The sequence below is a fragment of the Pimephales promelas genome, chromosome 23 (assembly GCF_988280905.1).
Source record: "Pimephales promelas chromosome 23, fPimPro1.hap1.1, whole genome shotgun sequence".
In the NCBI taxonomy this organism is placed as follows: domain Eukaryota; kingdom Metazoa; phylum Chordata; class Actinopteri; order Cypriniformes; family Leuciscidae; genus Pimephales; species Pimephales promelas.
Genome location: NC_142791.1, coordinates 7,689,767 through 7,712,859, shown reverse-complemented (window position 1 = coordinate 7,712,859; position 23,093 = coordinate 7,689,767). Strand labels below are relative to the sequence as shown.

At 38.3% G+C, this 23,093-nt stretch overlaps 3 protein-coding genes across 4 annotated transcripts; 2 read left to right on the top strand and 1 right to left on the bottom strand.

Moving 5' to 3' along the window:
* Positions 1-26: 26 nt before the first annotated feature.
* Positions 27-7,312, bottom strand: proser1 (proline and serine rich 1). Of its 2 annotated transcripts, XM_039677410.2 has the most exons (12): positions 6,787-7,312; positions 6,583-6,648; positions 6,436-6,504; positions 6,265-6,359; positions 6,050-6,143; positions 5,838-5,948; positions 5,666-5,749; positions 5,418-5,496; positions 5,147-5,239; positions 2,919-4,338; positions 1,699-1,846; positions 27-1,546 (listed from the first exon to the last, which is right to left on the bottom strand). In XM_039677410.2, the coding sequence occupies exons 1-12, from the start codon at positions 6,829-6,831 to the stop codon at positions 1,421-1,423; spliced, it is 2,430 nt and encodes an 809-aa protein (XP_039533344.2). In that variant the 5' UTR covers positions 6,832-7,312; the 3' UTR covers positions 27-1,420. The 2 variants fall into 2 exon arrangements, with proteins under 2 accessions (XP_039533344.2, XP_039533345.2); XM_039677411.2 differs by lacking the exon at positions 5,147-5,239.
* A 315-nt stretch (positions 7,313-7,627) lies between these two features.
* On the top strand, positions 7,628-16,337 carry vps36 (vacuolar protein sorting 36 homolog). Its single transcript, XM_039676237.2, has 14 exons — positions 7,628-7,821; positions 8,394-8,462; positions 9,018-9,088; positions 9,221-9,335; positions 9,523-9,612; positions 10,660-10,746; positions 11,100-11,132; positions 11,220-11,297; positions 12,647-12,781; positions 13,179-13,244; positions 14,204-14,268; positions 14,584-14,668; positions 15,568-15,644; positions 15,733-16,337. Exons 1-14 carry the CDS (start codon positions 7,726-7,728, stop codon positions 15,812-15,814), a joined length of 1,149 nt encoding a protein of 382 aa, XP_039532171.2. The 5' UTR covers positions 7,628-7,725; the 3' UTR covers positions 15,815-16,337.
* Positions 16,338-16,460: 123 nt separating this feature from the next.
* thsd1 (thrombospondin, type I, domain containing 1) lies at positions 16,461-23,056 on the top strand. Its single transcript, XM_039676232.2, has 5 exons — positions 16,461-17,128; positions 17,935-18,053; positions 19,988-20,947; positions 21,112-21,270; positions 21,349-23,056. Exons 2-5 carry the CDS (start codon positions 17,996-17,998, stop codon positions 22,794-22,796), a joined length of 2,625 nt encoding a protein of 874 aa, XP_039532166.2. The 5' UTR covers positions 16,461-17,128; positions 17,935-17,995; the 3' UTR covers positions 22,797-23,056.
* The last annotated feature ends 37 nt before the right edge of the window (positions 23,057-23,093 follow it).

Here is a 23,093-nt window from a genome sequence, read left to right as displayed (position 1 = left end):
TTCAGAATAAATACAAAAAAAGAAAGTCTAAGAAAAGAGCTTTTATTTCATTATGCTGTTAGAACATACTAGTGATTATCTACACCTACCATATTCTTTATTATATTTTATCATATATAATGGACACAAATGAGATCTACATATATTGTATACATGCAAAATTCATGGTTCTTCACAACTCTTCAATTCCTATAGAGACGTCTGTAAGTAGGGGGGAAATAAAAACCAGCTACAGTACAAAGAGCAAACATCTTATTTACCCAATCTCAAAGGGTATTTACATGTACAGTATTTGACCAACATCTGAAGAAAAGATCAGTTAACTCACTACTTCATGATACAAGGAAAGAAAAAAAAAATAGACACCCACACGATTCACAGTTCATCTACTGGTGTATATTTAAAATTAAAATAACCATAATGCTTAAACAGAGTTAAGCCCTAGTTACTTCTACACCCCCCCCCCATCCCCCAAAAATAATACTTAATTTTAGTATCCATTTCATCCTTTCAAATATATATGTCAATACCCCAGCTCTCAAAAGTGAATCAAAATGATGATCTGCTAATGCAGAGTACTATACCACAAGTTTATGTCTCGATCTGAGACATTTGAGTCTCTTCTACAGGGAATTAGTGGAGAGTAGAGCTGCCACATTAGTTTGCATTAAAGGGTTAGTTCACCCAAAAATGAAAATTCGGACAATTAAAAATACCCTCATGTCATTCCAAACCTGTAAGACCTTCGTTCATCTTCAGAATGAAAGGCCCAGAAAGGTAGTAAAGACATCATTAAAATAGTCCATGTGACACCAAATGTTATGAAGAGACAAGACTATTTTAAGTGCGCAAACAAAAACAAAAAAAAGAACGCAGAAGCCACGAGAGCACCACGACACAAGCGTGTGATGCTGAGGCAGGAGCTGGCCAATAAAAAGCCGGCATTCTGACATTGAACCCGGAAGCGCTGCACTGTTCAGTACGTCAACAGCGCAGGAGACTGACACAGAAGAAATTCTTCAATAAAGTTGTTACTTTGTTTTTTTGCACACAAAAAGTATTCTCGTTGCTTCATAACATTAAAGTTGAACGACTGTAGTCATATTTAACTATGTCTTTACTACCTTTCTAGGCCTTGAAAGTGGTTGTTGCATTTCTGTCTATGGAGGGACAGAAAGCTCTCAGATTTCATCAAAGATTTCTTCATTTGTGTTCCAAAGATGAACGAAGGTCTTGCGCGTTTGGAACGACATGAGGGTGAGTAATTAATGACAGAATTAAAATATTTGGTTGAACTAACCCTTTCAGACACGTCTTTTTCATGCAGAGCACAACCGTCCACAATGTTCTGCATTGTTTACTCACACCACACGCACACACCCACTCATAGTTTCCGATATGCCTGTCCTCTTAATGCTCTCTATTGCCAGCCCAGTGATGGGTGCAGGCCAGGCTGCAGAGGGAAGCTCGAACCAGCGGTTGCAGGGTAGTTAGTGAATCCATTCGGCTGGGGAGGGAAATTGTCCAGCGCTGATGCTGAGTGAGCCTGCAATCACGTGCAAAAAAACAAACATTTGATTTGAGTTGCAAATTCTTTTAAAAATCTTGCTCGTAATCATAATAACAGGCATAGTAATAATAGCCAGTGACCCTTTAATAATTAATTAGAGATACAGAGAAAGAGCATGTGTGCTCTACCTGCAAAATTGCAGATTGCATTGCGGAGTTGTGTAGACCAGAGAGGGCAACAGGAGATGCTGTCGTGGAGAAGCTGGGCATCCCTGGGGGGAAAGACAGCAACCCTGGGAAAGCTCCACCTCCAGGGGCCTGAAGACTTCCAGTTAGTCTGAGTAACACATTAAGCAACATTACAGAAGGCTATTCATAATGCAATTCTTTTGATTATGTTACTGTCAGATAAAAATACAAAAAGATTGAATTTGTTAGGTAGTCTCACCAATTCAAAGTCAACCGTGCAATCAGAAAAGAAAAGCTATTGCATATGACATATGTGCTCACTACAATAACACCCTAGGCCTTGACAGCACTAATTCACGTGTTATATATTGATGAGAGACCCACTATTCTGAACTTTGAGTCAATCAGTCATATGACCATAAAATACTTGGGAGGTTATGGTTTACTTTGACAGATTTTCAATTTCTTTGAGGAATCCATATCACTCTGATAATACAAAGAATTGAAAGTATAGACTTTGGACTTTGCAGAGAGCATATCAACTGGAAAATGTTTGACATAAGTTCCCAACCCAGTGACCTGCCCACTCCCTACATAATCCTTCAAAGGCAGCATCCTAACTGAGACGAAACCCCATAATACACAAGTTCTGAGTCCATTTGTGATTACATTGAATGGTTATTGATACGTTTCAGTATGTATACAAGCACTAAATGGTTTAGCTCCCCAGTACTTGAGCGAGCTGTTAACGCATTATAGTCCTTCACGTCTATTGCGATCTCGGAATTCCGTAAATCCTGATGTACTTGCTATATTATAAGAAGGATGGCGTCTACGCTAATATTAGTTTCTCTGTTTATCCCGAGGGACCCTCTTTGGTGGACCTGTGCCTGGACCCATCCCGACTCATCCTTAAGTGCCAGCCTCACCGACACGACAGCCATCGGCACTGATCCTCAACAACTCGTCTCCATACCGGCGTGATGGAAATGGACAAATACTCTAAATATTTCGATCCAATTTGTTTTGTAATGCTACCCGAATCACACACTGTTCTTTCGTTGGCTTGACAAGGCTTCCTACATTTTGGAAAAGCCTTTGTGTTTGGTAGTGCAACTATATTTCTGGCTAAGAGGAAGCTCAAGGTTTTAGAACAGTTGTTTCCATATCATATAGACGTCATGCAAAGTAATTAAACAGAAGAAAAAGAAAAAACATACCCAGCCTGGCCAACCAGAGCAGGGTTGAAGTTAGAGCTGAATGCAGAGGCGAATCCAGGAAGCACAGGAGAAGAGGAGGGGACTCCTGCTGCGGCGGCTGCCGCTGCGACTGCTGCCTGGAGAGGTGCAACGGTGGCTACTGAGGAAGAGGCACCTGGAAGCCCCATCAAGGAGGACAGCACTGGACTACCTGCTGAAGGTGGTCCAGAGCCTCCAAACCCTGGGAAGGCAGGGTTTGGGCCGGGAGGAAGACCCGGGAACACTGAGGGACCTGTGGTCAATCCCAGGCCAAAGGGGGAGTGAGTGGGAGCACTAGAGTGAGCTAAACCAGAATACACAGATGAGACTGGAGGAGTAGGAGTGGATGGAGAGGAAATTGAGGATTGGGCTCCGGAAAAAGGAGACATTGCTGAAAAATGCGGAGCAGGGCTGCTTCCAGACTGAGAGCCCAGAGCAGAGGAAAGACTGTGCAGTCCGGCTATGGAGCTGGGCAACGAAGACTGTGGTGAGGCAGCACCATGGGCCATGCCCACAGGTCGGGGAAGGACAGCTGAGTTAGGCATTACTAGAGAGCTAAGAGAAGGGGTGCCAGAGCGAGAGGGACCTTTGAAAGCGGAATGGACAGGACTGTTGCTTCCACTACCTCCCCCATGCCGGGCCATGGAGTTGGCAGTCTGCTCGCTAAAGAAAGCAGGGCTAATCATGGCTGCCTGGGATGTCAAGGGTTTAGGACTATGAGCAGCAGGAGCCACTGATAATCCTCCAACACCTTGCATGATGGGAGTAGAGCGTCCAGGAGTTAGAGAGGACATTCCTGAGGGGGTGTAACTACGGATAACTGAATGTGACTGGGTAGAGGTAGTGCTTGGGAATGGAAGTGCTGACTGGGAATCTGAGGAAGGTGGGTAACCCTTCTTTGAGGGTAATCCCACAGCTCCATGAGGAGTCGAGGGGTTGCCAGTCGCTCTGGGAGTAGGTGTGAGGCCACCGGAAGGTGTTTCGGCACGGGGAGCATTGTGGAACGGAGAAGGAGGGATGCTTGTACTTGGCCCGGGTGTACCACAGGGTGTTCCAGATGGGGTATGACTTCTGATGACTGAAGGGGTGTTTCTACCAGAAGGGGGCATGCCGGGGAATGGAGAGGGAACAGGTGTAGTGTGGCCACTGGAGTTAGAGGCAACTTGGGGAGAGCCAGCTGGGGCAGGAGGCCCTTTGATGACTGAGGGAGAGGGTGCAGGAGTAGGGGAGGGTGTTACAGGATTTTGGGATGGGACCATGCCTGGGAAAACTGGAGTGATTGGTGTGGTAGGATGAGGCTGGGGGGTGACGGGAGTAGATGGGGTGGAGCTATGAGGAGAAATAGCAGGTGTGCCAGAGATGCTGGAGGTTGGATTTTGTTGACTGCCAGGTCGGCTGTAACCTGGAAATATGAAACAATAAGCACAATGAAATATTAAAAGGAAGAAAGACCCATTAAATTTAGACACAGGCACCACATGCATCTTGGTTTATTAGTGTTAGACGCATTAGAAAGAAAGCAAGAGAGAATTCAGGAAATGTCCCAATCTTCTAGAAGCACCATAAGATGCGCAATGCAAAAGAGCAAGCACTCATGCTCAAAACATTGACTGACACTAAATGTCACAGTGCCCCCTTGAGGTAAAAGCAAGCAGGCAAAGTGTTCTGGGTTAAAAATGTCCACTCATCCCCTCGGTTTGTAAAAATATAAAAACTTGATAATACTAATAAGTTATATGCAATAACTCCTATAATGATAATGAAAAGCTGGTGAATTGTAAATTTTGCACAATTGTGCAAGGACACATTAGGACCATGGCATATTACATTAGTCTAAAACATTACTTTTCATTACAAAAAGAATTTTGTGCACATTTGTGCTTAACTTAACTATTGTAGATTACTTCCATTGCAAGTGCCTTAGAGTAACCTCAGACCTTTGCTTTTACACATTGATTCTGGAAAAATCAGTTACAATAATATGCATTTTAGAATTTGTGCTCCTTATAATCAGTCGTAGCAAATAGAAATGACAACATTAGCTCAGTTAGATCAGTAAAGAATGCCCTGGAGAGAGTTTTAAGCATCAACATATTGCATGCTATAGGTGCTGCAGATTTAGAGCATGCCGTGGTGAGGTAGCGTCTACATTGCCATCACAGCTGTTAAAGGCAGCACACAGTGCTAGCAACAGCAACTGCACGTTGTACCTGCCGAATTGAGAGTGGCTCGGTAAGGTGGGGGTGGCACAGTGGCAGTGATGACCCCACCTACTGACACCAGACCTGCGTTGTTGTACGCACCTGAGCAGCATCCAGAGAAGAGGGTAAGAACATTCTGCATCCATTTCCATATTGTACACAGACACTCTGCTGGCATATACATGGTCTACTCCATATTTCTTTTGTCCATTAGGGAGATCATTTTCCAGACAACTTATTCTTAATCATTCCTTTCTAATCTGAAGAAAAAGAGTCTTACTTGGAGCAATGGTGGCGTGTGGACGACATGGCGGAATAGGATATGGCACAGGTCTGTGTGGATTGTATGTTGATGGTGACTGTTAGAAAAATAGAAATATATGCAATGAAAGGACCAATAAAGATATGATATCAAAGAGACCTATCCATTATCCAAGATAACATGTTTCTTTGCCTTATTAATGAAGCATCAAAAGTTTTTAAAGTATAAATTTGTTTGGGAAGTAACACCTAGCCAGTAAAACATACCGGTTTGCTTGGTCCGAGTATGCGCGCAGCAATTCCCTTTCCATCCAGGGTTGCATCCTCTCCATCCTTTTTGGCAGAAATTCCCTTGAAAGTTTCGATAAAAGCCATAATTATTTTTTTAATAGTTAAATTAAATGATACACATTTAAATGTATTAAGTAAAGGAACTCACAGGGAATGTCCCTGTGACCTGACTGGGTTTGCCTTTGGGATAAGGGTTCCCTGGGATCATCCCACAGGATGAAATCATCGCCACTGGAGCTTTACATCCAACTTTACACACCTGAACAAATCACAGACATGGCTTGCATTAAAATCCTCATTCATTCAATACCATCTAGACTTAGCAAAGTTTGTAAATTCACTTGAACAAGTACGTTTTACCTGCTCTAGGATTCTTCTTGCATGTTTCTTCTCAGAAAGGTGAATACGAAACACATCCTCCACAGGATGGTAGTTTTGGGCATCAGAAATATTTCTATACAAAACACATTACATATTGCAATGCTTGATTATATTTGAATTGTTTGGATATTTTCTGATGCGTCTAATCATTTACATATCATTTATTTATGTAGACATTTATGAGTGCAACTTACAGAGCTATGAGTTCCAGTACAATTATTCTGTCCTTTGAGAACGTGAAACAATTAAGGATGTTTGCAACCTTTGTTGTTGGAATTGCAACCATTTTCTGCAGGAAGCAAACATGTGGTTAAATTGTGTCACAAGATTGTGGATAAAGAAATATAAAGAAGCAGAATTCTTACATGTTGCAAGGCTTTGACGGCTTTTATCTGGGGCTCTGCCCAGGAGAAGTATTTCAAAATGTCTATCACCTGAGGAAGGAAGTTTGACAGGTAAGCAGATGTAAAATACTGGAATTACTGTTCCCTGGTGTTACGATGTCAACATACCTGTTCACTGGAGAAATACCCATGAACCTGTTCTATAGCTTTGATTCGTTGATCTGTCAAAACACACTTCAGAACAAAGGAAAATATAATATAAATGTTATACTGTTGCTTATTCAATATTGATAATAATAATCACTCCAACTGATCACCACTCCCTACTTCCTTAACAGATAACCCATTTTATTTTGTAAATATAAACGGTACCTTTCTTATCTCGTCCAAAACGATATCAAATGATTTCTTGTCCATCTTCTCTGATCACTGTATTGATGATCAATACCTCTTACAGCATCTCAATGACAAGCCTTCATTCACCTGCTGATGGGAAACTTCATGCAGTAACCCCTTTCAATTATTCACAGCACTATTGTCTGAATTCATCAACTTTTTGCATACAATCTTATATATTTTTTTTTTTGTGAATCCAGAATCTTTTCGGACAGGTTCAGCGAATCCAACGGAAGGATGGCGGTCTCTTTAAGTGCCGACTGGCATCATTGACATGAGGAACAACAATAGTCCAGTGCTAAATCCACAATCTTCATATGCATCATTCTTCACAGACATGCAAGTCTTTTATCATGCTTGTACAATTAAAAAATCCGCTGAAGTGATTGAAGGTCATAGTTCACGCGCTAGCTTTAGTTTATTTTGATATAGTTTCGGTGTTTGTTGGGGTTTAGCAGAGATGCTAAATGCTGCAGTTCGTCTGCGACTTTCTTTGTCAGGACCCCGAAACGAAAGAGTCTGTTTCTAAATGCGCCTCAACTTGACATTTTATTTTGAAATAAATGGCATTTATTAAATCATTAATATTGTATTATCAATATATTGACTCAGTTGTTGTTTTTAGATGTCAAACATATTGACAATTGCTTGTAACAATAACAAACTAATTATGTATTAATATAATTCTCACAATATGAAAACGGAAATATATACATGTATATTAATTGTATTTGTATGACTTCATATAACACGTATTAAATATAATTTTGCGGGTTTCTTTGAATGGATTGTCATATTTTTTGAGACAGGCGTATTCTCGGACATCTTTAGCGGAAGTAAACAGCTGTAGCTTCATGTGTATGTTTAATATGCTCTAGTTCTGTTTTTCACTTTTGTTTTATTATTTTGATAAAAATGGACAGATTTGTTTGGACAAATGGGCTCCTTGAGATGAACGAAACGTTAGTAATCCAACAAAGAGGAGTGAGACTTTACGACGGGGAAGACAAGGTTAGATAGTTCATGTGGATTCAGCTAAAAGTTATAAAATGACATCCATGTGGAAGATTCTGTTTTGACAATAATGCATAAGATTATAGATGACGACAAATATATTTGAGATTATGCATTAAATTTGTTAAAAGGCGATCAAAAATAAAACATTTTAATAAAAAAAATACAGAAGACTAACACTTTACAATAAGGTTTCATTTGTTGAATGTTGACATTAGTTCACTACATAAGCTTCTAAGGCATTTGTTAGCCTTAATGTTAATTTCAACATTTACTAATGCGTTTTTAAAAATTAAAAGTTATGTTAACATTAGTTAAATGCACTTTGAACTAATGACTGAATAGAAAAATGAAGAATTGTACTTTTATTAACTAACATTGACAAGGATTGTTAAATGTTGTAAAGAAATATATGACTTTTAGTTCATGCTAGTTTTAATACAGGACCATTAACAGATGTGACCTTATTGTAAAATGTTACCTAGTAGATAATATAAAGATATGCTCTATTTAAATGGTGTACATTAGTGTTCAGTAATTCACAGATGTCCCTTTTTCCTCGTTGATAGGCTAAACTTGATGTTGGAGCCATTCTTCTCAGTACCCATCGCCTGCTCTGGAGAGACCAGAAGAGTCATGTAATGTCATCTTCAGTATATTTTCTCTGCACTTAAATTGATTTAAGACAGACAACCTTCTCTGTAAAGAGTTCTAAACTCTGGAACTCTTTACCTTTTGAAGTCAAGACTGTGTCAGACTTTAAGATGTTCATTTCCAGGCTGAAAAATTGGTTAAAAATAAACCAAAACTGTACTCATTTTTAACTACATTTAATTATTAGAGTTGTATATGATATGTATGTATGCTTAGTAGTATTTTTATTATTAGTATTTTTATTATTATTATTATTATTTATTATTGAAGTAGCTAATCATGTATATTTTATTGTGTATAAAAGCCCTTCCAGGGACAGGAGTTGAAAATTAGCTATAGCTATAAACTTTATATGCAACACTTCAGTGACATGCTTGATCTTGACACTATGTTTGTTTGCATTGTCCCTGTCAAATAAATAAAATAAAATAAATAAATTCTTCATCTTTTCTTCCTGTCCTTTTGCTTTAAACGGAGAACATTTGAGAGCACAGTGTATTTGCCTACATTTTTGATTCCTCTAATATGTTGTTCTGTAGGAGTGCTGTATATGCATACCCCTGTCACAGGTCATATACTTTGAGGAGCAAGCAGCAGGCATCGGAAAGAGGTAACATCCGCAAGCATGCAATTCACACATCTGACATATGGAACATGCAGTAATAATAATGGAAGCTACAACCTGTAAATCTTGTTATTAATCTATATATTAAATTAAGTTGTTGTCTTTCAAACCCTGCAGTGCCAAGATTGTTATTCACCTTTATCCATCCCCTGAAAATAAGGAGCCAGGCCCCTACCAGCAGAGCAAGTACTCTTATATAAAGCTGTCCTTCAAGGAACATGGGCAGATTGAGGTCAGTAACTGAAGGAGTGATGTCACAAAAATATTTCAACTGAGATGATGCATGGAGCTAATTACTCCACTAAATCTGGCTTAATACAGTTTGGAGCATAAGCAGTCATGACATTTAGACAGGAACGGAGCAGATGAGGTGTTAGGAAGGTGTAAATAAGGTAACTTGTGCTGTGTTTGATGTGTAGTTTTACAGACGTCTAACAGAAGAGATGACTCAGAAGCGATGGGAGAATACACCCGTTTCACAGCCGATCCCCACAGTAACAGGACCCAAGGTCAGCTCAGACAGACACTTTGAATGATGCTTAATGTTTTAATAATATACAGTACATGTTTTTCTTTCTATTTATTGTTTTGTGCTTATTTAAAGAGCTGTATTATTTTGTAAATGTTCATGTTGATGGCTTAAAACCCTTTTTAAATATATATATATATATATATATATATATATATATATATATATATATATATATATATATATACATATACTTGGTATCTAATCTAAGTTTTTTGTAATTGTTATGTGTTTTTGTCATAGAAATATTAAATAAACAAAAAAAAGTAATAATGTTAATAAATTTGCTGTTCAAATACACTACCATTCCAAAGTTTGGTTTTAGAAAATTACAATTTTGAAAGAAATGTATACTTTTTTTTCAGGAAGTATGCATTAAAGGGATTGTTCACCCCGAAATATAAATTTGGACGAAAAAATTCTTTCTATTCATCAAAGAATCCTGAAAAACATTTATCACAGTTTACCCAAAAATATTAAGCAGCATAACTTGTTTCAATGTTGATAATAATAAAAAATATGTTTCTTGAGCATCAAATAAGCATAATAAAATGATTTTTGAAGGTTCATGTGACACTGAAGACTGGAGTAATGATGCTGAAAATTCAGCCTTGCCACCCAGGAATAAATAACATTTTAAAAATATATTTAAATATAATGCAGTTATTTTTAAATTTTAATGATATTTTCCAATATTGCTGTTTTTATTCTATTTTTGATCAAATAATTGCAGTTTTGATGAGCATAAGATAAACATAAAACATCAAAAAAGTTTACCAACCCCAAACATTTGAATGGTAGGGTATGTTGTTTTCACATTTGTATGGCAGTTGTTTAAAAACTGTGTCTCATAAGGAACACGCCGTAGCCCTGAAACAGTGATCCACAGCCAAACCCTTTCCTTCCCGTTCCATTGTCGTTTGTTTGGATTTTTTTTTTTTTTTTTTTTAGTTATTGTTTGTGCGTGGTGTGCTTAACAAAGACTGAGGCTCATTTTTCTCTATTCTTTTTTCCTGTGGTTTTGTAGGCAGGAAGGACACGCGCAGTGGGCATTGTGGGTATTGAACGGAAGTTGGAGGAGAAAAGAAAAGAGACGGATAAAAACATTTCTGAGGTAAGAAAGATAAACAGACTGACAGGTAGTCATATCTAACCTAAAGAGCTCTGGGATACTAGTAAAGAAAGCTGTGGCCACAATCAAGCATTGGGTGCTGTGGCCCCCTTTTGAGGGGCCACTGATGTTGAAAGAAAACTGCACCCTGTGTTTAATGCTAGATGACCTCATAGCTCTGATAAGCTTCCTGGCACAGCTATAATGGAAGATAAAAAGAGAGTGCACAGCGGTGGGATATCCTGTTAGGTGTGGGCACACCCAGTGATTTACAGGTGATTTTGGCTCGTGATAAAGAGGTATTTTGGATATCACCTTTTTCAAGTTTGCATTCTAATATCTGTCTCTTCTTTCAGGCCTTTGAGGATCTCAGTAAACTAATGGAAAAGGTCAGTCACTCAGTAGGTCTGTGGGTCAGGCAGAATACAGCCAGGTTTATCGGCCTTGTTTCAGTGACTCATTATCTTTCCCTGTAGGCAAAAGAGATGGTGGAGCTCTCCAGATCCATTGCCAACAAAATCAAAGACAAACAGGGTGACATCACAGAAGATGAGGTGAGCTTAAAGGGATACTCCACTGTTTATTTGATTGGCTGAGAAATTTGACATAAGCCAATCTATAATCACATACTGGATTTTATATACTACCATTTAAATTTTTGGGGCAGTAAGCTTTTTTTATGTTTTGTTAAATGTTTTTGCTCACCAAGGATGCATTTATTTGATCAAAAATACAGTAAAAACATTAATACTGTGAATTAGTATTACCATTTATAAGAACTGTATTAGATTTGAATATTTTTTAAATGTAATTTATTCCTGTAATAGCAAAGCTGAATTTTCAGCATCATTACTCAGTCTTCAGTTTCACATGATCCTTCAGAAATCATTATAATTTGCTGAGTTTGTAAATAAGAAGCTTTTCTTATTATTTTCAATGTTGGAAACGGTTATGTTGCTTAATATTTTTCTTGAAACCGTGATCATTTTTTTCAGGATTCTTTAAAAAAATCGAGAGTTTTAAAGAACACAATTTATTTGAAAGTAATATTTTGTAACATTATAAATGTCTTTACTGTCGCTTTTGATTAATTTAAGCATTCTTGCTGAATAAAAGTAATAAAAGAACTTTTATCTTGCTGACCCCAAACATGTGATTTACTAGTGTATATACACATATGAACTTGTAAGTGGAGGTTGTTGCCTTTTTTATAAGGCTGTTTCCTCCTCAAAGTCTATTACTGCTTTTATCCTGCTTAAGTTAATAGGCTTTCTTAGATTACATGTAGATAACAGCTGCTATGTGTATTGTTATAGTTATCTATCTAGTTTTATTTAGCATATATGCACAGGTATGCCTCTAATAGGGTGTATATCAATCCTTCTCTTTTGAATAAAACATTACATTTGATCATGTATGTATATTTGTAATTTTCTCTGGCTCAGTGGAGTGTCTATAAATCCAAAGCTTGGAAAACATTAGAAGTGTAATCCACACAGAGCCCAGAAATCCCAGTGGCTCGCAAAATACTCTTTGCACAGGGATGTCAAGGGCTGGGAAATGAGACTGTGACACAAATAGAACTTAGAATCGAGCTGAAAAGCAGCCAGGATTGAGACCCACCAATCAGAGTGCATATGGTGCATGTTTCTTAAGTGCAGGATTGCATCCAAATGGAAACATATAAATATTTATTGGACAGAAAATGACCTGTTATTACAGAGGTCCATAATCAGATGAGGAAAAAAAAACTTTGGCACATGTCAAAATGAGTAGATGCAAAATGTTGAAGTTCACATGCTAAAACTAGCTGTTAGAAATTCCCAGTGTTGTTAGTAGGCTATATATTTAGTGTAGAGCTGCAATTAAATTAGTCATGTTTGTATTGTGTGCCTTCTGACAGACCATCCGTTTCAAGTCTTATTTGCTGAGTATGGGTATAGCCAACCCAGTGACCAGAGAGACGCACGGCTCTGGCACGCAGTACCACATCCAACTCGCCAAACAGCTGGGAGACATGCTGCAAGCCCCACTGGAGGTGATAAACCGTGTGTGTTTACATGCATCTCTATGATTTCTATGAAACATGCTTATCAAATAGTCAAATAATTTTTTCCTTGAATAAGAGACTTCAGAAACATCTTATCGACCCCAAACTGTTGCGAGGGTGTGTGTCTAGATCTATATTCTTTTTAGTACCGTAATTGCAACTGAGTTTAATATTTCATATCTGTTTGTTGATTTATTTGGTGAGAGGTTGAGTATTAATCATGATAATGTACAGCTCATCATTATCTCAAATATCTTAATTTTGTAGGGGTTTAATATGTGATAATGATCAGCTGGCTGTGCATCTTGTCTTAACATTATGTGAATTTTATCCTTCCTTCCTTAGTCTTCCTCAGCCTCTACTGATCTTTATTATGTCTCTGTAGGAGCGTGGAGGAATGATGGCCCTCACTGAAGTGTACTGTCTGGTGAACAGAGCCCGTGGGATGGAGGTAAGATGAATCTAGACCGCTATAATCAAGACAGACGCTGAATCAGTGTGTCGTTCCATAGAGTTAATCAGATCTGATCCTGATCTTCTTCAAGCAGCATTAAGAGTGAAGTCTGGAGAGTAGAGAGCAAACTAGCTCTTTTAGGTTAATCTCTGGGTTATGCTAACTTTATTAACATAAGAAAAAACCCAAAAAATTGATTTTAAACGTTTAAATTATTAATACGTAGGCATAAGGCTTATTTTATTTACTACTGTCTTTTTTATTTACAGAATATACATCTATTCATTTATTTATTTATTTTAATATTATTATTATTTTATTTACTATTTATTTATTTTTTTAGGGTTCTTTTGGTGGCTTTAATTATTAATAAAAGTTCAATAATCAAGCTCATATTCTGCAACCAACATCCTGGGAAAATAATTTAAAAGATAATTTGACCATTGTATCATCATAGAAAGGTTAGTTTAGGGTTAAAAATGCCATGTGCTGTGACTACAAACCCTAATTTTTAAAATAAAAAATTCTAAATATTAACAAATATTACTTTGAAATAAAAAAAGTTTGTAATTTTTTTTTTTTTAGAAAGTTCAAAAAAACAGCATGTATTAGAAATGCAAATTTGTAACATAATAAATGTCTTTACTTTTGATCAATTTAGTGCATCTTTGCTGAAATTTTTTTTTAATTTCTTTCAAAAAAATCATACTAAGCTTTAAGTGGTAGAATATATTTTAAAAAAAATAGAAAATAATGAGTAAGATGTGTACACGTGCAAGGAAAATATTTTCACCCCAATACATTTTTAGAGTCATTACATTTATTTGAAATGTCTCATATGAATTATGCAGAAAGATCTATGTAGTTCTATAGTATTTAAAAAAAAAAAAAAACATTCTGGATAAATCCTTTCAGTTTCAAGACGAAAAACCTATCTCTCTCAAATTTCTTCCCAGCTTCTCTCTCCAGAGGACTTGGTCAATGCCTGCAAGGTGTTTGAGTTACTGAAACTTCCTCTACGGTAAGGGTGTGAGCATTTATATTTAAATGTGTGTTTGCGTGAGTAAACGAATGTGCATGTGTCTGTACGAGCCAGGCTTTGTAGGCAGAGGCGGGTCAGCGTGGGATCGGTCAGCCACTTCCTGGCAGACTTCCTGTTTTCAGGACCCATGTCCGCCCTCTGTCTGTTGGCTGCATTTTACAACTTTCAAAAGAAAACAACCATTTGACTCATAAACCACAGTTAGCTAACACACAATTAGATTATGAAGTAGTAATGTCTTGTTGAGTTCTTAAGTATCCAGCAACAAAAAACACATTCTTCTTTCCCTGTCAGGTTGAGAGTATTTGACAGCGGGGTGATGGTTGTTCAACTCCAGTCCCACAGTGAAGAGGAAATGATTGCCTCAGCTCTAGATAACGTGAGTGTCATGCCATCATTTTCCCCCATCTGTGAAATCACTTACGTGGCCGTTCAAACATCATGCAGAAACTTTCTGTCATGTTTAATTACGGGTTATTAGTGGAAATTGGATCGGATCTATGACCACAAACTTGTACAGCCAATTTCGTCCACTTCTATTGAATGCTCGTGGTCAGAGAGTGAGAGAGGCTTCCCATCTCCTTCTCCTAGACATTGCATGAAATGAACCACCTTCTAAGTGTTTTGGACAAGACACAGCTAGCAGATGTGATTGGGGGTGGTGTTTTAGGTCAAAGAACTGGAACGTGAGGCGTGTCAGATTAGAAATTTCCATCTCTAAAGAGTCCAAGACAGATGCGGGAAACGAGAGGAATGTTCAAAAAAACAACACACATTTGAAGATCGTTTGACATGAGATGGCAATTATTGCTTTATTCACATCGTTTCAGTTATTAGATTTGGTATACCTGTCAAGATCATAACTGGGTCATATTTCACACTAAAATAAGAATCAGAAAATAGATTTTTGCTCAAAGAAAATGAAGCCTTTAAAATATTAAGTAACCATTAAAATGGTTTGCTTTGCAATGTCATTTTCATTATGTCTTCTCAATGTTTCCCCAAAAAATGGCCATTTCCGTAATGTAAATTGTCCGTATTTAAAGTGTAAAATATTTATATTGCATGGTTGTGGCTATTGTATTTTAGATTATTTGGACTTAATTGTATGTTTGTGTAAATCACAATTATGAATAAGTAAATAATAATTAAATTAAATTCTTCAGTCAGTGTATTGTGATAATGAGGATTTTGTTATAATCTAAAAACACGGAGCGGTGGTTTTATTGGGAATGCATTTGGTTTAATTGAGGTTTCCTTCTCTTTTGATTTTCCCAGGTGTCTGAGAAAGGCTCCCTCACTGCTGAAGAGTTTGCCAAGCTGTTGGGACTGTCAGTTCTCCTTGCGAAAGAAAGGTACAGGAGACATCTTTTTATTTATTTCATTAATAATTCATCCCTCCAGTGTCTTCACAGTATTTTGATGTATCATTCTCTTTTACAGGTTGTTATTAGCTGAAAAACTGGGTCACTTGTGCCGAGACGATTCAGTAGAAGGTCTGCGATTTTATCCCAACCTGTTCTGACGCAGGAGGCCGATATGTTATCGAACCTTGCTGGCTCTCAGCTCCTGTTGGCCCCAGATCCCTCTCAGAACTGCTAACTGATTAGCTCTCGCTCTGGACACAAGTGGGAACCCACTTTCCGCTGTGTTTGTCAATAGGGTCTTTCATGAACTGCATTCTTCTTTGTGTAACATGTTTAGTGATTTCCACAGCCTTTAATGAATAGGGAATTACAGAAATGACCATGCAGAGGATGCAGTTTCTCTTTGGAATCAGTTATGTTGATACTGTGTGTGATTCCAGCACATTCAATGCGGTTAGATGGTCAATAAAAATATGTCATTTTGCATTACATATACAGGTACATTAAGACGTGGAAAAGAAACAGGAAATCTTATGATTTTATACTCAGGAAAAAAAAAAAACTGTTAGTGCTAAAATAATTTGAAAATTCATCTGAAACTCTTCTTTTCCCCTAATGGAAACATAAAGTCTTCCACATTTATTTTGGAACGTAATATAAAAATAATTAATCTTTTTTTTTTTTTTTAAATCTGTCTTTGGTTTTTATTTCAAGTGTTCATTTATCTTTCTTGATTATTTCTGGTGTATTAGGTTCTGTTTCATTGGTGTTTTTTTTTTTTTTAATTATTTTGGCACTAGTTGCTATTACTGAGGGATTTAATACTACTGTTTTTCTATGGTCTATTCCACCAAAACATGTGAGCCAATAATGACAACTGAGATTACAATGAGTAGATTGTTCCTAAATATAGTTTAATATATTAATGAACTTCAAAGTTTACCTGAAATGTCAAGTTCATCTTGTGACAGACCTCCCTATTGTGAGGAGATTTATTGAGGAGAGGGTATTTTATATTAAGCAGATGATTCACTGCTTACTTCTGACATTTACCGGTATGTTTGGTAACATGAACTATAGTAGCGGATTGGCTGTTTTTGAGCAAGCAGAAACCTCTCACAGTTTTGTGGTGGGATTTCTATTGAAAATGGACGTGTGTACTATGCATTTCTTGGAATTAGATTTATACAACGCAGTTCTTCATAATTCGTCGGCCAGACGTAAATACTAAATAGATTTTTGTGGAGACCAGACCGCATCCTAACTTAATTTCCCCAATAACAACCAGTGGAGGAACGGAAGCAAGACATCGCGCGCTCACGGTCTCGCTGCCTGTGAATTGTGAGCGCGCTCACGAGAACGCGTCTCAGGACCGCTCTGTGACGTTCAATCATTTAACGCTCATAAACAAAACGGACGGTAATCTTTCTGGATACAAGAACAGAAGGTATTCATCCGCCTCAATGTCAAATGTAAGTAAACTACTTCTAACATCCACGTCTATATAGGTTATTTAGGCTACTTTTAATTTTAGCAGAATGGTAGAATGCACGATTTTTTTATAATACTTATTTTTACAGTGTCTTTGTTACTCACGTTAAATATAGTTCCTATAGTGATTAGCCTACTATAAATTATACATAGCCTAATTACATGCAACTAATCCTATATAAACCCTATAGTAAGTACATGTAGTATTAATTAGCCTAATAACAACCTACTCAGTACTTAAATGTATAATTACACTGTAACAATTAACGACACCTTAAAATAAAGTGTAATCGTAAAAATAATTTATTTTTTTGTAATAGATCAGTGTTATATTGGCTACATATCTGGAAGTGTTTATCTTGTGTTTTTTGTTCATATAGTGTCACAACAACAATTTAGCCTATATATAATATTTCTATTTTTTTACGATAAAATGTATTGGCTAATTAAGTAATTAATGAAAAATACTTATGGAATTTATACATGTATAAAAAATTCATGGTTGAAGCTTGCTCAATAATTTATGGACATATAATTTGAAAAGAAATAAAGAAAAGACATTGTGTGTACCGCATTTTATGAAATGAAAGTGTATACCTATATAGCCTATGAAGCTACTGAATAGTCTATGTAGTACTATGTGTTAAAATGTGAGATTATCAAGAAGATATTCAAATTCATTTTCCACCGATTGACAGTCCAATGAAAGAGTCAAGTGAAACTGTGGTATTGAGAATGAATGTATTTGGTTCATCCCTTGTGTCTGATTGAATTGTGTCTATTCCAGGACAGAGAGAATAATAGCGGTTTGGGGTGATGAGGACAAATAAGAGGCTGCATACGTCGGAATGACACAGGGTTTCCTTACAACAACCCCATTTGTGCTGCTCTTCCTGTTGGGATTTGGTAAGAAGGCTTTCTCTCATTTAAAGAAGTTCATCCTTCATTGCAAATCAGCTTTTATAGAGAATAATGTCCCTAACAAGCAAACTAAAGGTGACTGTGGAAAGGAAAGGAACTCCAAACAATGCAACAGGTGTAAAAAATATTTAGTTCTCATTACATCTGCAGGGATCATGACAATGGCACAAATTTTCAGTTATATGATCCAAATTCCCTGCTACTCATGCCAAAATAATGTTTAAATGAAGATCAGTGATTGTCAGTTTCAAGTGCACCGTGGTGAGTCGGGTTCAGTTGGAGAGTAAAATGGAGGGAGGGGGAAGGGAGGGTCACTGACTTTTCCTGCACTCTCTTCCCCTGGATGCATTTGTTTTTTCAGCAGGAACTGACCCACACACACACACACAAAGTTTGTAAATCACAATGCCTCCAAGTTCCTATACTCCAGTAGAACGTATCTTAAACTTATTATTATTAACTTGAGAACTTATTATTATTAAAATGCCTTCTATTTTCATCGGGCATTAAATGCACAACCTGAAATTAAAAAAAAAAAAAGATCTTTGGTAATGTCAGAGACAAACCATGAGGTCTAATCCAGGTCTGATAAAGGGACAGTTAAAGCATGGCCTGGTTGATGTGAGTGCTCCATCACAATAGTGCTGTAGTGCACCAAAGATGTACAAAGGTTATCACTGAGAGAGTACCCTTTAAAACAGTTCTAATATATAATTTAGGCACTTTTATATACACTTTTGGTACCAATAGCCTACCTTTGAGGTATATGCACTCTTTTGGTACAAAGATGTACATTTTGAAAGGATACCGCCCCAATGACAGCTATGTTGTTTTCTGAGTGTGTAGCAATACTTAGTAGCAATAAAGCCAAAAAAGTTACATTTGTTCCAGGCCTAGTTAGCAGCAGTCATCTAGCTGTTTTAGTGATCTGACCCAGAAAAGGGCCACTAGACCTAGTCTCTATCACTCTCAGAAAAAAAGGTACAAAAGCTGTCACTGGGGCTGTACCTTTTCAAAAGGTACACTTTTGTACCCAAAGGCTGTTTATTGGTACCTTAGTGGTACATATAATCACCTAAAATGTACATATTAGCACCTAAAATGTACATACCTAAATGTACATATTAGCACCTATTATGGACATATTAGCTCCTGAATGGACATATTAGCACCTAAAATGTACATATAAGTACCTAAAATGTACATATTAGAACCTAAAATGTACATATTAGCACCTATTATGGACATATTAGCTCCTGAAATGGACATATTAGCACCTAAAATGTACATATTAGCTCCTGAAATGGACATGCTATCACTTAAAATGTACTTAGCACCTAAAATGTACATATTAGTACCTAAATGTACATATTAGCACCTAAAATGTACATATTAGTACCTAAATGTACATATTAGCACCTAAAATGTACATATTAGGACCTAAAATGGACATATTAGCTCCTGAAATTGACATATTAGCACCTAAAATGTACATATTAACACTTAAAATGTACATATTAGCACCTAAAATGGACAAAAGTTTACCTTTTGAAAAGGTACAGCCCCAGTGACAGCTTTTGTACCTTTTTTTCTGAGAGTGTAGTGTTGGACTCTATAGTTTTGGACCAGTAAATAACCAAACCACACAACAGCCTTGTAATTGCATTGCAGCATGCTAGCAACCACTTATGCAATGCCTTAGCAAATGCATAGCAACACTCTGGCAACCACCCACTACAGCATCAGTGCAAGTTTTGCATGAGCAAGGTTTACTAAAAAAAATAAAAAAATAAGTAGAAAGTGTAAAAAATCTACTTGTAAGGAGAATATTCTTGACTCCTTGACACGCATTAATTACACAGGTTCATTACATTTTGTAGTCTATTAATTGGTTTTAATTGATATTTTCTTTCCCATAGCGATGGCTGGTATCAACCTCTGGCCATCAATGCACATTGCCTTGAGCAATGCCAGTGTGTTTGTGGATTACAACACCGAAAGCAACTTCACCAACCACAGACTGACAGTGTCATTGATTGACATTGACATGAATGTTACAGTGCTCTCCAGGTCGATTCTCTTTAACCAATCAGAAGGGTCACTGGAGTTTAACTGCTCCTGCTTCCTGTATGCAGGTAATTTCAGATTCAGACTGGAGCAGAAGCACAACCTTGACGTGTCTAACAGAAGTGCCATCTGGTGGTGGAGTCCTCTTCTGCATGTGCACTGGCCCACCTTTCACCTGGCTGTGGATCGTGGCAGCAACAACCAGAGTTCTAATGACATTAGGATAGGTGTGTACACTAATGACCACTTCCATTCTTGTTCTAGCAGCAAAACTTCAACTCTCCACCTCGACGTCAGCTACCTTGAACAAGACCAGATTAGGGGGAACGCCATTGAGAAGGTGCAGAACCGGACAAGACACGATATCAAAGTAGTTAGGTCACAACATGTGGAGATGCCATGTGCGTCCTCTCTGACAGAGCGTGGCTTCATCAAGATCTCCATAAAATCCCCTGTCACTCAGCAAGACATTAAATCCTCTGGTCCTCTTTACTTGTCCAAGATGTTCGCCTACAAGCTTCATGTGGATAACATTTACAAAAGTGGATGTGAGGGAGCAGTGTCTGTTCGTCTAATCGCTCCTCCCTGTACAGTTACAATTGGAAAAGTTCTGCTTTATAAAGAAGAGAGTAACAACAAGGCCATGTCTTCACACATGGCTTTCAACTTCCTCACGCAAGGGGAGAATGAGACTGAGTTTAACTGCTCCATCTTTGAACCCGGCAGCAATAAGTACTGCTTCAATTTCACACTCGTCTACAGTCAGGCTCCCAGTTTAGCACAAACTTGTGTGATTGTGCAAAGACATACAAGTGAGTCTGCTTTTACCTGTTGTGCAGGTATCTACAAAACATAGCTTTTTTAATCTGGAATTAGCATTACTTACATTGTCAATTAGAAAAAATGTGTTTATGTGTATAATATTCAGTATTTTTTATGTACTTTCTCTCTCCAATACCAATACATTGCCCTGAAGAAATGTGGGGACCGTGGCAGCCATGGAGTGGTTGTAGTGTGACATGTGGTGAAGGGGTGCGAGAGCGTGTCCGTGAATGTCTGCTGCCCTCTAGTGGTGGGATGCTATGCCCTGGCATGGTTAAGAAGCAGTCTCACTGTTCATTAGAAGACTGCACTGGTAAACATTTTACTTCCTTTTTTATCTATTTTATTTTTTGACATCTAAACAAACCTTTTTTTTTGTCTTTGTTTGTAGAGGAGCTTCCCTCTCCACCCCTCACTCCACCGCCAGCTGCAAGCACACCCCTAGCTGGGAATCTAGTGGTAGTGGCTGGGATTTCCCTGTGCCTGGCTGTGATTCTGGCCACCATCTTTATCACAGTGTGGAGAAAACTCTGCCGTGCTCCAAAGTGCAGCTCCATGCGCCGTGGCTCTCTGCACTCTCCCAGTGGCCGAAAGAACTCTGATGAAGCTTCTATCTGTGGTCACAGCATGCAGAGACCCAGTTTCTCCGAAAGTCTCCAGGCAGCTCCTCTACAGAAGGGATTTACCTTGCCTGCAAAGCAGGCACCTTCGAACCAAGGTGTGTTGGCTTGTCAACAGAGCATGTCCCTTCCTCTTCCCTTTTCTCAAGATCCAGAGAGAATGTCTCCTTCTGGCCAAAAGATCCTTCCCCCTATTTTTGGCTACCGCTTGGCTCAACAGCAGCTCAAGGAAATGAAGAAGAAAGGCTTAAGAGAGGCCACTAAAGTCTACCATGTGTCCCAGAGTCCAGTCGATGACACCCTGCTAGAGGCAACGGCTTCAACCCCTGCCGGTCTAACTCCCGCACCCCAAGAACTTGACAGCCCGGAAGAGTCAAGCAGCAGCCACTTCCGCATAAAGTCTCCCTTTCCAGAACCCATGTGGTCTCCCAAAAACAATGCTTTATCGGATAGACAAAAGGTGGACTTGTTGCTGGGTCCACCGAAGTCTGCGTTCAGTGCCAACATCCGTCGTCTCGAGCGCACAGCAGACTGGGTGGAGATGGTAGAGCGTAGTAGAGTGCCCTTCTCCAAGAATCCCAATTTCAGAAGATCCTCAAGTTTCCACGAGAACAACCCGCAGCAGTTTCCCCTGTCCCGACCCTACCGAGAAAGAAGCATGACCCAGGTGACTCCTCGCCAAATACCAGAGGGGAGCTGTAGAAGCAGAACCTGGGAGCATACGCTTCCTGAACTTGAGGTCTGGTCTTGCTCCAGTCCTAGAATGATTGATAGCTCAGTGGACCACAGGAGAAGACCATGGGTTGAAACTCCTCCATCTCAATCAAACTCGAAAGATTCAGTTCCGGTGACACCAACAAAAGAGCCCTTGGTGGATCGTCATAATGTGGCCAGGAGCCCATCTTCCCCACTGGATCGAGCTGAACGGGCAGAACAGAACTGGAGCAGAAGAGGTCCCTCGCCTATCCAGAGGAACATACTAGCGAGGAAGCTACGAGAAGCTAATTCATCTACCTGCCAAAGGCAACGCAGTTCCACATTCTCTACCTCAGACCAGCGCAGGGGTCGCTGTCGCAGCCTTCCTCTCTCTGCGGACTACAGCAACTCCCCATATAGTCTAACAGAATCAGAGCAGCACATGATGGACATTTCTGGATACTTGGGTAAGGATGATGGAGTAGAAGTTGTGACCATTCATAAACTTCATAACAATTCATAAACCATCGTGCATTTCTGGGAGGTTCTGACACTCTCCTGAAGCAAACTCAAACTTCTCAAAAAAAAGCTTTATTGGAATGAAGCAGGTTATTTTGCTTCATGTGGACTTTATATCCTTGTACTTCAAGTGCATTTAATATGATCATTTTTGAAATCATCCATACCACAAGAATGACAACCTTTGGATTTGTTTGTACACTGGAAAATGTGAATTCTCAGGTTTTTGCATGACATATGAAAATATACGTACAGTAAATGTAATGAATTTATTTTCAGAATGTTTCTTTTTACTGTTGAC

What these genes read in the sequence shown, in the direction of transcription:
- thsd1 (XM_039676232.2), top strand. Translation starts at nt 17,996, where the DNA reads ATGACACAGGGTTTCCTTACAACAACCCCATTTGTGCTGCTCTTCCTG. An exon ending in GCTCTTCCTGTTGGGATTTG is followed by an intron (nt 18,054 to 19,987) that starts GTAAGAAGGCTT and finishes TCTTTCCCATAG; the next exon opens with CGATGGCTGGTATCAACCTC. An exon ending in TTCATTAGAAGACTGCACTG is followed by an intron (nt 21,271 to 21,348) that starts GTAAACATTTTA and finishes CTTTGTTTGTAG; the next exon opens with AGGAGCTTCCCTCTCCACCC.
- proser1 (XM_039677410.2), bottom strand. Translation starts at nt 6,831, where the DNA reads ATGGACAAGAAATCATTTGATATCGTTTTGGACGAGATAAGAAAG. An exon ending in CAAGAAGAATCCTAGAGCAG is followed by an intron (nt 5,949 to 6,049) that starts GTAAAACGTACT and finishes TGATTTGTTCAG; the next exon opens with GTGTGTAAAGTTGGATGTAA. An exon ending in AGGTCACAGGGACATTCCCT is followed by an intron (nt 5,750 to 5,837) that starts GTGAGTTCCTTT and finishes GAAACTTTCAAG; the next exon opens with GGAATTTCTGCCAAAAAGGA.
- vps36 (XM_039676237.2), top strand. Translation starts at nt 7,726, where the DNA reads ATGGACAGATTTGTTTGGACAAATGGGCTCCTTGAGATGAACGAAACG. An exon ending in GCAGCAGGCATCGGAAAGAG is followed by an intron (nt 9,089 to 9,220) that starts GTAACATCCGCA and finishes CAAACCCTGCAG; the next exon opens with TGCCAAGATTGTTATTCACC. An exon ending in ACAGAGCCCGTGGGATGGAG is followed by an intron (nt 13,245 to 14,203) that starts GTAAGATGAATC and finishes ATTTCTTCCCAG; the next exon opens with CTTCTCTCTCCAGAGGACTT.